Source organism: Schistocerca nitens, chromosome 11, assembly GCF_023898315.1.
Source record: "Schistocerca nitens isolate TAMUIC-IGC-003100 chromosome 11, iqSchNite1.1, whole genome shotgun sequence".
Lineage (NCBI taxonomy): Eukaryota > Metazoa > Arthropoda > Insecta > Orthoptera > Acrididae > Schistocerca > Schistocerca nitens.
The window spans coordinates 78,091,006-78,104,907 of NC_064624.1; the positions used below are offsets into that span (position 1 = coordinate 78,091,006).

Here is a 13,902-nt window from a genome sequence, read left to right on the forward strand (position 1 = left end):
TGATGTCTGCCGAATCACTAAAGGGGGACATATCGAACATTTGTGAATGCCTAAAAATACTTTTTGAGTTTTTGTATGTGTGTGCAAAGCATTGTGAAAATATCTCAAATAATAAAGTTATTGTAGAGCTGTGAAATCGCTTCAATCATTTGTAATAACCCTGTAGTTTCCGGCAAGGGTGTGTGCGGACAGTCGGTCGGTTGGGGAGGCCCAGGGAGGATATCTCCGTGCGGTGCAGTCGGCTGGGTCTGCTGGTGGTCCCTGCGCAGTGTCGGAGCGTGTGTGGAGCTGTCCGGTCGCTACGAGCTTCGTGGCTCACCGACCCAGGACGTCAAAGTTGAGTGGTGTCTTCAGTACCCGAGCCACGTCCATTCATGTTGTGTCGTTCGTTTTGGTGATTCGCTGTTGGGGAGCTTTTCCTGTGAGCAACACCGAGTGTTTGTAGTGGTGAAATCGAGTCGCCATGGGGTGGAATTAACTTTATTGGTTCACTACAATTCAAGTGCACCAGCGGAATTTGCTGCCTTTTGGCCGTTAATTTTCTGGTTACCTGCCCTGGTCACTGGCGTAAACTCAGGCAGTGTTCTTTTGGCGGTGGAATTAACTATATTGGTCGGCTACAATTCAAGTGCACAACAGGAATTTTGTGCCTTGTGGCCGTTAGTGTTCCGGTTACCTGCCCTGGCCACTAACGTAATTTGAGGCAGACTCTTTGCCTCAACTTTTGTCGCTGTTTTGACAGCTTAATAGATATTTCAATGTGGATAAACACGTCCGTAACAGTTTGGTCTTTGAGTTTTCATGTACTGATTGGCGGCTAGCAAGTCGTTTCGTCGGTCGGTCCGTGACTGCCTCTTGGTTGGGTCGCCGGCGTATCAAGTGTAGTTGGGCCCACCACCTGTCTCGCCTAACTGAATGTTAATGTTTTGAGGGCAGCCCCCCCCCCCCCCCCCCCATCCTGGAGGCGTCTGAATGCCGTTGTCTATACTGTCCTTTCCATGGACGTTTAATGGTCTGTTGGTAATCTATTATAGCCAATGCTTTAAAAAAAATCAAGGGCCTTCAGCCCATATAAGTAAGTTTGAATTCTGGCAAGTGGATATTGTACTGAAGGTTATTGTTGTTGTGCTACCTTTCCATTTAGTGCGCTGTCAGCCACTTAAAACTTAAAGGTTTAAGGTATTTTGATTTTTCAGAAAATCAATTGTGGGCTTTCAGTCGCGTAAAACCTTATTCTTAAATTTAGTTACTGTCGTTGCGTTAGTTTTTCATTTAGTGTGCTTTCAGCCACTTAAAACTTAAAGGTTTAAGGTATTTTTGAATTTTTGGTAAATCAGCTGTGTGTCTTCAGCCGCTTAAAGCCATATTCTTAAAGTTTCCCCTTAAGCGAATACGTTGTGGCCTTCTGCCTTAAAAGATTATGGTAATATATTTTAAAATTTTTGCCATATATATATATATATATATATATATATATATATATATATATATATGGCAAAATGCCTCAATTAAATTTCAAAGTTTTAAAATATATTAGCATAATCTTTTAAGGCAGAAGGCCGCAATGTTTTCGCTTAAGGGGAAACTTTGAGCATATATATATATATATATATATATATATATATATATATATATATATATATATATATATATATATATATAAAATTTTATTTGCAATTTTAATTGCGTGTCTTGAGTCACTTGAAATTTATCTTGTTTGGAGGCCTTCAGCCGTGAAAGAATTGGATTTTGAAACTCGTAGTTGTAAAGGTTCGGCTATGGGCCGTTTTGGTTTAAAGTTTTATTAAATTACAGTCAATTACCATTTTGAAGCGAAACTCACTGCCCTCTTATTTGGCCCTTTCCACAAACCTAATCACCTGTTCTGCCCTGCGGGTTTAGCGGGCGTTTCTCAAGTGTTTCGATACTACCAACAGAGACATAGAGTTGAGCATCGAATGAGAGTGTCCGCACGTTCGTATATTGCAGGAGGAACAGCTGTGTGGAGCTAGACTGCACGCAGCACATCGGATAGATCTGCGTTGCCTTGCTGCGACGACGACATACGGCTCTCCCAACTCACCGTGCTTTTGTTCACTGCCAAGTCAATGTAGACATTCTGCAAGCGGCTGAGAATGTCTTCGATGCTCTCGTTTTTCACCAAAAGAAACTCAATTAGAGCTGTCTGCTTGGAACACACCTCCATAATAGACGCCATTTTGAGGGCTACGTATAGTGCCGCTACCTATTGGAAGTTCACGAAACTATAGGGGCTGATGCGGAAATATGGCAAAATGTGCCACAACGTATTCCGCCTTCTTTCAAAAGTAAGTGGCCAATAAAAAAAATATGTTGCCTTACTTAGCGAACTGCTCTCGTAAGCAATTAATCACTTAGAAAGAAATTTTCACTCTACAACGGAGTGTGCGCTGATATGAAACTTCCTGGCAGACTAAAACTGTGTGCCGGACCGAGACTCGAACATTTATTCTACCAGGAAGTTTCATATCTGCGCACACTCCGCTGTAGAGTGAAAATTTCATTCTAGAAACATCCCCCAAGCTGTGGCTAAGCCATGTCTCCGCTATATCCTTTATTCCAGGAGTGCTAGTTCTGGAAGGTGCGCAGGAGAGCTTCTGTAAAGTTTGGAAGGTAAGAGACGAGGTACTGGCGGAATTAAGGGGCTCCGGAAAGGCTCAAAATCATGAAAAGTTCAATTTTTACTTTTTTGCGTTTTCTGTATCTGCAGACTATTACCTTTTAATAGATATATAATTTATTCAATTCCGAAGACTACAACTATTTTTAAATTTTTTTTGAAATGTGTTCTACATGGGCGTGACCCAGTGTGGCGCTGTTAAACTGCTGTCAAATGGTGTTATTATTAACGTCCGTGTTCATCAGGTACATTTTAGTGATGTGAGATAAAGTATGTGTTGTGGCCAACCTGTGATGGTTCAATATATATCGCTGCTGTGATTGACGATTGTTTCATGTTTATTTACTCTCTCGTTATCTCGAAAATATTCGTAATTAATTCTGTTTCTTGAGTCTCTGTTTTGTTGAAGTATAATAATGAGTAAAAGTAAAGTTATTAGAAATCCTCTGAAGGCTTTTAAGAAAAGGAGAAATGTTGGAAAGCCAAAGGTATTTAGAAATATGGGACTGAAGATAGGTTCTAACATGGTATGAGCGATGCTTGCTTTAGACAAAGAACGCCTTCGGGCTGCAGACAGGGCTGTAAAGAGTCTAGAAATACAAGCAAGAGTAAACAGGAGGAGGAACAAGAGGAAGCTGGAGGAGGAGTTTGCAGAGGATGAAGATAATCCATCCTATGGACCTGGAATGCACTAAAAAGTTAATCCAATCTTTGTCGCTCGATTCCCAAAACTTTTTATTTTCTCATACTAATTACATGTTTTCTAAGGATCTTCCAAACATATTTGTTTCAAACTTTCAGTAAATGTTACACAGTACCTTCTGCATAATTTAACACAGCCTTTTTCCAAAAAACTGTATATTTTTGAATATATAAATAAAAAATTGAAAAAAATGTTGTGAATTTTCATTACAATTGAAAAAAAATCATCTTTAATAACTGAACAAAAATTTTGTAAAATCCCTGTGTTAAGTTGCAGCCCATATTCCAATAAATAATCTGTAAAAAGTTCAACTTCCTACCTCAAATACTTTGTGAGGAAAGATGTAATTTATAAGCGTTATTTTAACATTGCAAGTATAGGGCGTTCCGGAGCCCCTTAAAGCTGTGAGGACGGGGCGTGAGTCGTGCTTGGGTAGCTGAGTTGGTAGAGCACTTGCCTGCGAAAGGTAAAGGTCCCGAGTTCGAGTCTCGATCCGGCACACAGTTTTAATCTGCCAGGAAGTTTCTTACTTAACCACCAGCTAGCACATACCACTCAGTGCTTCGTCGGACACTTAAGCATCACGAACTACATCTACATCTACATATATACTCCACTAGCCACCAAGCGGTGTGTGGCGGAGGGCACAATTCGTCATATTCCCCCCCCCCCCCCCCCCCCAGCTCTGTTCCACTCGTGGATCGCGCGAAGGTAAAACGACTGGATGAACGCCTCAGTACGAGCTCTTATTTCCCTTATCTGTGAATGGAGATCGGTGAAGGTAGGATTTCGGAATTTAGTGAGCACCCCCTTCTGTTTAGCGCGTCGTCTATCTGCAAGTTTGTCCCACTTCAAACTTTCTATGAGATTTGTAACGCTCTCGCGATTGCTAAACGTACCAGTCACGAATCTTGCCGCTCTTCTTTGGACCTTCTCAATCTCTGGAATCAGACCCAACTGGTAAGGGTCCCATATAGACGAACAGTAGTGTATTGTAAGCTATTTCCTTTGTTGAAGGACTGCATCGCTTCAGGATTCTACCAATAAACCGCAGTCTAGAGTTCGCCTTACCCGTTACTTGTCTAATCGGATCATTCCATTTGAGATAATTTCGAATAGTCACACCCAGGTACTTGACTGATGTTACCGCTTCCAAAGACTGATCATTTATTTTGTACTCATACATTAATGGGGATTTTCGCCGTGTTATACGCAATAGGTTACACCTACTAATATTGAGAGATAACTGCTTTGAGTATCTGAGGGTGACAGTAATCTGAAACAGTCGACACTATGTTTCTTGGGTCCGAATACTACTTGAGTGGCAATTTATCGCGCCTTTAGCTGGTCTATTGCAGGCTCATAACACATTCGTTTATGTAGGTTACGAATTAATACAGAGATCGGACAGCAAAACGTCAGTGACTGCGCATGACAATCGTGTATAAAAGGAGCTGTAATGAGAGCAGTCGCAGCATGTTGACGTTACCTGAAAAGGCGCTTTTAGTGAAGCTGTATTATCGGAATGGGGAATGTGCTAGTTCAGCGTTACGATCCTATCGCCATAGGAAGGGGATTCGAACGGGTGAAGGTCCTTTGACAAATGCAGCTGTGGCGAGAATGATTTGGAAGTTCGAAACCACGGGTTGTTTAGACGATAGACCCCGTAGTGGCCGACCTAGCACAAGGCGTAATGCTGCTGAGACAGTTCAGGAAGAAGTGGAGACTGTAGCGCGTTCGTCTATGCACGGGGAAGTCAGCGCTGGTGCAGTCGCACGTCGCACCGGCATTCCATACACTACTGTTTGGTTGGCACTTAGGCGTATCCTCAGATGATATCCGTACAAAATCCATCGGCATCGTGAACTGTTACCTGGCGATGTAGTGAAGCGGAGGGCATTTTCGGTGTGGGCGTTTCAAAAGATGGCGGAAGATGACGATTGGTTGGGTAACGTGTTGTGGACCGACGAAGCTCATTTCATGCTCCGAGGGTCTGTCAACGCCCACAACTGCAGAATTTGGGCTACCGAAAATCTAGAAGTGTCGTGGAAACTCCATTGCACGACGAGAAAGTCACGGTATGGGTTGGATTTACAACATCTACCGTTATCGGGCCTTTTTTCTTCGAGGATATGCGTGATTCTGGTTTTGTAACTGCTACCGTGACGGGTGAGAGGTACGTCGATATGTTACAGAATCGCATCATCCCCAGCCTCGGTGATAAACACCTGCTGGAACGTACGATGTTTATGCAGGATGACGCTCCACTCCATATTGCTAGACTCGTGGAAGATCTCTTGCGCGCGTCGTTTGGTAACGATCGTGTGCTCAGCCGCCACTTTCGTCACGCTTGGCCTCCCAGGTCCCCAGACCTCAGTCCGTGCGATTATTGGCTTTGGGGTTACCTGAAGTCGCAAGTGTATCGTGATCGACCCACATCTCTAGGGATGCCTCATCATAGTTCCGGAAATGCTTTACAGTGCTGTTCCAAACATTATTCCTCGACTACAGCTATTGTTGAGGTATGATGATGGACATATTGAGCATTTCCTGTAAAGAACATCATCTTTGCTTTGTCTTACTTCGTTATGCTAATTACTGCTATCTCTGATCAGGTGAAGCGCCATCTGTCGGACATTTTTTGAACTTTTGTATTTTTTTTGGTTATAATAAAACCGGATGTCGTTCCTAGCATGCGTGTCAATTTGTACCTCTCGATCTACATGATTCCGTGATTTATTCAGTTTTGAAATTCATACTGACTTTTTGATCACCCGGTATTTGACGACCACTGGTTTACAGAGCACTGTATAACGCGCATTATAAATCACAGCTTATCAATCTGCGTGAAAGTTCTGAAAGTTGCATACTGGAATACGCAATGTGAAGTCTTAGTGTACTCACACCTGCGGCCGTACGTAGCAGTCAGCTCGTTACATTGCGAGAGACAATGTAGGAGGTCCCCTTTGAGGTAGGCCTCCGCGCAGCACATAGTCTACAGACGCGACAGCGGCGGCGTCACAGACTGGGGGCGGTACTCACCGGCGTAGACGAGGATGCAGGCGACGAGGGTGAGCGCCACGGCGGAGGAGGCGACGCCGGTGTCGGCGCCCGCCCCCGCGCCCGGCCCCGCCCCCAGGCCGCCGGCGACGGCGCCGGGGGCGGCCTCGGGGGCCATGAGCAGCGTGGCCAGGTGCAGCGAGGCGAGCACCGTGCACAGCGCCAGCAGCAGGCCCAGCAGGTGCGTCATGTTGCTCTGGTTGGTGCGCAGGAAGTAGCGCTGGTACAGCATCTCCACCTGCCGACAACACCGCACAGCCAATCTGTACCACGGGCGCTCTCTGTTCAATACTAGATTACGATACATACCATGATTACCGTACTGTACGATTCCATTCATTTTCCAGTTATCTTTCTTTCGTAAATGGCTGATTAAAAATAGACTATTTGAGATCGATGTACACTATGTGATCAAAAGTATCCGGACACCTTGAATCGCGTACGTTTCATAGGCAGCGATGGTGAGGCACAGAATCTTTGACCAGAGTTGCGATACAATACAGTTGCGAGCTAGCAGTTGCGAGTAGCGCGTCGGAGATGACGCAGTCGCGGTTTAGCTATGAGAGAGTGCAGTTGTGTGTGTGAGCGGTCGGCGGGCGTCGACATGCCACTGGTCAAGATTCAGGACAAGGTATATTATTAAGCAGCATTGCGATCAACTAATGATGTTAATTAAGTGTAATTTCTGTAAGAATCGCCCCCAATAATAATTTTGATTTAAAAGCAATTTTTTAACAAAGAATCATTCGATTTCCTTCCATTTCCTTTAAAATAAAAAATTTTCAATTAACTTCAAAAAAAAATTAGTTATTGCGATGCATCTGCTGCAAGCGGTGACGCAGAATAAGAGTAGAATTTTGACATGCAGTTTTACTAAGGTAAGAAATTAATTCTGATTTTTGCACGGGGCCAAAGACCGACATTTCGGTTAAATTGAGTTTTGATTAACACTGTACTTTCATTGTCATGGGATCATGTTTCATTATTTTATGGGAACTTGGATCAGATTGCTAATTTTTGTTTAATTGTCTTTGTCATTAATAATTTTGCGGGAAGGTTACACTTGGCTCCCATTTCTAATAAATATTGTCATTCGAATTTGTTGTGGGGAGGTTACAACCTTGCTGAAAATGACTTACAAATGGTTCAAATGGCTCCGAGCACTATGGAACTTAACTGCTGTGGTCATCAGTCCCCTAGAACTTAGAACTACTTAAACCTAACTAACCTAAGGACATCACACACATCCATGCCCCAGGCAGGATTAGAACCTGCGACCGTAGCAGCAGCGAGGTTTCGGACTGAAGCGCCTAGAACCGCTCGGCCACAACGGCCGGCAATGGCTTACAAGTTAGTGGCGCTCTCCATCGATAACCCTGGTATTCAATATGGTGTTGGCCCACGTTAGCATTGATGTCAACTTCCACTCTGGTAGGCATACATACAATCAGGCGCTGTATGGTTTGTTGGCGAATGGCAGCCCTTTCTTCACGGAGTGCTGCACTGAGGAGAGGTATCGATGTCGGTCGGTGAGGCCTGACCCTACGTCGGCATTCCTAAACATCCCGTAGGTGTTCAATAGGATTCAGGTCAGGACTCTGTGCAGGCCAGTCCATTACAGGGATGTTATTGTCGTGTAACCACTCCCCCACAGGCCGTGCATTATGAATAGGTGTTCGGTCAAGTTGAAAGATGCAACGCCATCTCCGAATTGCTTTTCAACAGTCGGGAGCAAGGAGCAAAAAGGTGCTCAAAACATCAATGTAGGCCTGTGCTGTGATAGTGACACGCAAAACAACAAAGGTTGCAGGCCCTTCTATTAAAAACACGAACACGCCATAACACCACCGCCGGCCGGAGTGGCCGAGCGGTTCTAGGCGCTACATCCTGGGGCACCGAGTCAAATGCTTTCTGCTACGGTCGCAGGTTCGAATCCTGCCTCGTGCATGGATGTGTGTGATGTCCTTAGTTAGATTTAAGTAGTTCTAAGTTCTAGGGGACTGATGACCTCAGAAGTTAAGTCCCATAGTGCTCAGAGCCATTTGAACCATAATACCACCACCTCCGACATTATCTGCTGGCAGTTCAGACGCTGCCAGATGGCGTTCAGCGGGCTTTCGCCACAGTGTGTACCATTATTCGTCATTCCACAGAACGTTTTTCCACTGTTCAATCGTCCAATGTTTACGTTCCTTACACCTCGCGAGGCGTCGTTTGGCATTTACCGGCGTGATGTGTGGCTTATGAGCAGCCGCTCGGCCACGAAATCCAAGTTTTCTCACCTCCCACCTAACTGTCGTAGTACTTGCAGTGGATCCTGATGCAGTTTGGAATTTATGTGTGGTGGTTTGGATAGATGTCTGCCTATTACAAATTAAGACCGTCTTGAAATGTCGGCGGTCTTTGTCAGTCAGCAGACGATGTCGGCCTGTACGCTTTTGTGCTGTACGTGTCCCTTCAGGTTTCCAATTCACTATCACATAACCAGTGGACCTAAGGATCACCAACTGCGACATAGTCGCATATACAAACGGTGATCCAGTACTGTCAAATGTTTTTATTCCAGTCTTTGATCGCAGTATCAGTTCTTTAGACGATGACCGGTTTCAGTCCGTAACGACTATCCTCAAGTCTTTTATACACCATGTCCTAAAGCGCCATAATGGCATCGTCAAAACATACACTCCTGGAAATTGAAATAAGAACACCGTGAATTCATTGTCCCAGGAAGGGGACACTTTATTGACACATTCCTGGGGTCAGATACATCACATGATCACACTGACAGAACCACAGGCACATAGACACAGGCAACAGAGCATGCACAATGTCGGCACTCGTACAGTGTATATCCACCTTTCGCAGCAATGCAGGCTGCTATTCTCCCATGGAGACGATCGTAGAGATGCTGGATGTAGTCCTGTGGAACGGCTTGCCATGCCATTTCCACCTGGCGCCTCAGTTGGACCAGCGTTCGTGCTGGACGTGCAGACCGCGTGAGACGACGCTTCATCCAGTCCCAAACATGCTCAATGGGGGACAGATCCGGAGATCTTGCTGGCCAGGATAGTTGACTTACACCTTCTAGAGCACGTTGGGTGGCACGGGATACATGCGGACGTGCATTGTCCTGTTGAAACAGCAAGTTCCCTTGCCGGTCTAGGAATGGTAGAACGAGGGGTTCGATGACGGTTTGGATGTACCGTGCACTATTCAGTGTCCACTCGACGATCACCAGTGGTGTACGGCCAGTGTAGGAGATCGCTCCCCACACCGTGATGCCGGGTGTTGGCCCTGTGTGCCTCGGTCGTATGCAGTCCTGATTGTGGCGCTCACCTGCACGGCGCTAAACACGCATACGACCATCATTGGCACCAAGGCAGAAGCGACTCTCATCGCTGAAGACGACACGTCTCCATTCGTCCCTCCATTCACGCCTGTCGCGACACCACTGGAGGCGGGCTGCACGATGTTGGGGCGTGAGCGGAAGACGGCCTAACGGTGTGCGGGACCGTAGCCCAGCTTCATGGAGACGGTTGCGAATGGTCCTCGCCGATACCCCAGGAGCAACAGTGTCCCTAATTTGCTGGGAAGTGGCGGTGCGGTCCCCTACGGCACTGCGTAGGATCCTACGGTCTTGGCGTGCATCCGTGCGTCGCTGCGGTCCGGTCCCAGGTCGACGGGCACGTGCACCTTCCGCCGACCACTGGCGACAACATCGATGTACTGTGGAGACCTCACGCCCCACGTGTTGAGCAATTCGGCGGTACGTCCACCCGGCCTCCCGCATGCCCACTATACGCCCTCGCTCAAAGTCCGTCAACTGCACATACGGTTCACGTCCACGCTGTCGCGGCATGCTACCAGTGTTAAAGACTGCGATGGAGCTCCGTATGCCACGGCAAACTGGCTGACAGTGACGGCGGCGGTGCACAAATGCTGCGCAGCTGGCGCCATTCGACGGCCAACACCGCGGTTCTTGGTGTGTCCGCTGTGCCGTGCGTGTGATCATTGCTTGTACAGCCCTCTCGCAGTGTCCGGAGCAAGTAAGGTGGGTCTGACACACCGGTGTCAATGTGTTCTTTTTTCCATTTCCAGGAGTGTATAATCAGCACTACATCGTCACACAGATCGTCCACACAGTCATTATTGAAAATGGACCTAGGGATGTTTAGGAGTGTGGAAATAACGCGTACAGACGTATGGCACAGGTGACCCCCAATCACCTGACCACGTTCGAAGTCCGTGAGTTCTGCGGAGCGCCCCATTCTGCTCTCTCACGATGTCTAATGACTACTGACAAGGGAACCTCCCCATCGCATCCCCCTCAGATTCAGTTATGTTGCCACAGTGGATAGACCTTGAAAAACTGAACACAGATCAATCGAGAAAACAGGAAGAAGTTGTGTGGAACTATGAAAAAATAAGCCAAATATACAAACTGAGTAGTCCATGTGCAAGATAGGCAACATCAAGTACCGACAGAATACAGGAGCGCCGTGGTCTCATGGTTAGCGTGAGCAGCTGCGGAACTAAAGGTCCTTGGTTCAAGTCTTCCTTCGAGCAAAAAGTTTAATTCTTTATTTTCAGACAATTATCAAAGTTCAGGCACTCACACATAATCAACTTCGCTCTCCAAAATTCCAGGACATGTTCAGATTTGCTTGGACATATGCAGGATTTGACGGTCTACACGCGGAAAAATTTGAAAACGTAAAAAACATATGTTTTGACAGAGCACAGGGAAAAGTGTGCGAGTGTGAGACTTGGATTGATTTGTTGCAATTTAAGTGACAAACTCTTATGTTTTCATCACTTTTTTCGGAGTAATTATCACATCCACAAGAAAACCTAATCGGGCAACGTGGAAGAATCTTTTTACCCATTCGCTAAGTGTACAAGTTAGGTGGGTCGACAACATATTCCTGTCGTGTGACGCACAAGCCGCCACCAGTGTCGTATAGAATATATCAGACGTGTTTTCCTGTGAAGGAATCGGTTGACCTATGACCTTACGATCAAAAGTTTTCGGTTCCCATTTGAGTGGCACGTCCTTTCGTCTACTAATCGCACGGTTTTGCGGTGCGGCCGCAAAACACAGACACTAAACTTATTACAGTGAACAGAGACGTCAATGAACGTATGGATGGATCATAACTTTGCTAAAGCTTGAGGGGAGACTTGAACCAAGGACCTCTCGTTCCCCAGCTGCTCACGCTAACCACGGGACCACGGCGCTCCTAATCTCGAAGTGTCCATGATGTTGCATATCTTCGCGTGCACTACTCAGTTTGTATATTTTTCTTATTTTTTTCATAGTTCCACACAACTTCTTCCTGTTTTCTCGATTGATCTGTGTTCAGTTTTTCAAGGCCTATCCACTGTGCCAACTTATAACTAATTCTGATGGGGGTGCGATAGGGAGGTTCCCTTGTGAGGTCGCTGATATGGAGTACCTGGCTGCAGGTGGCAGCACAATGCACCTAATGTTATAAACGTACGTTTTGGGGGGTGTCCTGGTAATTTTGATCACATAGTGTACATTCCCGAGGCAGAAAATTAGACCAGCTCTTTAAAAGCGTGTTTTTCTACTTTCCAAACAAATTTCATAAGAGATTCTGCTTAGCGTCGATTCTCCAAGCCGTTACAGGATTCCAGACGTTTGTAGCACGGGATGTCTCTATATTGGTCAAACAATTCCTGCAAATCATGCGACGGTGGTTTACGCGCACGCAGCTGGTGCCCGATATTTCTTCCAGTGGATACAGATCATGCACACTGCTGACCGAGACATCAGTGTGAGTTCAAACCTCTGTAGCACGATTCTCACCTGGCGACACAGACTGTTATCCTGCTGGAAGATGTGATCGCTGTAGTGGCAGCCTTGTTCAGGCGTGAAGCATTGCAGGTGGTCCTGAATAATGTTGCTCTCACGATGACCTCGATTACCAGAAATCCCACGGAAGCCCAACTCAATGCACGCTGTAGCATGACTATGGCTTCACGGGCCTGCATCCCAGTGAACATTTACGAGGGGCGTTTGAAAAGTCCGTGCAAAAATAAAAACTACTTACGTGTTTGGTTGGTTGGTTGGTTGGTTTGAGGGAAGGAGACCAGACAGCGAGGTCATCAGTCTCATCGGATTAGGGAAGTACGGGGAAGGAAGTCGGCCGTGCCCTTTGAAAGGAACCATCCCGGCATTTGCCTGGAGCGATTTAGGGAAACCACGGAAAACCTAAATCAGGATGGCCGGACGCGGGATTGAACCGTCGTCCTCCCGAATGCGAGTCCAGTGTCTAACCACTGCGCCACCTCGCTCGGTTTACGTGTTTGGGGTAAAGCTTTTTTTAGTTTTCAACATAGCCTCCTCTTCGACTTATACACTTCGTCCAACACTGTTCTAATTTGTTGATCCCATCCGAATAATAGGAATTGTTCAAGACTGAAAAATAGCTTTTATTTGCTGCAATCACCTCCTCGTTTGAATAAAATCTTTGTCCCACAAGACATTTCTTCAAAATGGGAAATAAATAGTAGTCCGAGGGAGCCAAGTCTGGAGAATAGGGGGAACGTGAAACGAGTTGGAATCCTATTTCCACTAATTTTGTTACCACAACTGCTGAGGTGTGTGCTGGTGCATTGCCGTGATGGAAAAGGACTTCTTTGCGGTCCAATCGCCGGCGTTTTTCTTGCAGCTCGGTTTTCAAAAGGTCCGATAACTATGAATAATATGCCTGTAATAGTTTTACCCTTTTCCAGATAGCCGATGAGGATTATCCCTTGCGAATCCTGAAAGACAGTCGCCATAACCTTTCCGGCCGAAAGAATGGTCTTCGCCTTTTTTGGTGCAGATTCTCCCTTGGTAAGCCATTTTTTCCATTGCTGTTTGGTCTCATGAGTGTAGTAACGTATCCACGTTTCATCCACAGTGACGAAACGACGCTTAAAGTCCTGCAGATTCTTCCTGAACAGCTGCTAACCATCCTTGCAACACTTCACACGATTCCGTTTTTGGCCAAGCGTGAGCAATCGCGGAACCTATTTTGCAGATAGCTTTCTCTTCTCCAAACGTTTATGCAAAATATTATGTACCCGTTCATTCCAGATGCCCACAGCACTAGCAATCTCACACACCTTATCTCTTCTGGCGCCCATCACCATATCATGGATCTTATCAATGATTTCTGGAGTCGTCACCTCCACAGGGAGTCCAGAACGTTCGCAATCACTTCTGCCCATATGGAGACTGAAAATTTTGAAACCACTTACAAACTCCAGAATGAGATTTTCACTCTGCAGCGGAGTGTGCGCTGATATGAAACTTCCTGGCAGATTAAAACTGTGTGCCCGACCGAGACTCGAACTCGGGACCTTTGCCTTTCGCGGGCAAGTGCTCTACCATCTGAGCTACCGAAGCACGACTCACGCCCGGTACTCACAGCTTTACTTCTGCCAGTATCTCGTCTCCTGCCTTCCAAAC

At 46.1% G+C, this 13,902-nt stretch overlaps 1 protein-coding gene across 1 annotated transcript in view; it reads right to left on the reverse strand.

Annotated features, from left to right (window-relative positions):
• Positions 1–6,189: 6,189 nt before the first annotated feature.
• Positions 6,190–13,902, reverse strand: part of LOC126212662 (uncharacterized) — a 742,156-nt gene continuing 734,443 nt past the window's right edge. The window contains exons 5-6 of the mRNA XM_049940084.1: positions 6,514–6,660; positions 6,190–6,231 (exon numbers count right to left, since the gene is read on the reverse strand). Coding sequence (XP_049796041.1) covers positions 6,190–6,231; positions 6,514–6,660 — 189 coding nt within the window. The remainder of the gene's footprint in view (positions 6,232–6,513; positions 6,661–13,902) is intronic.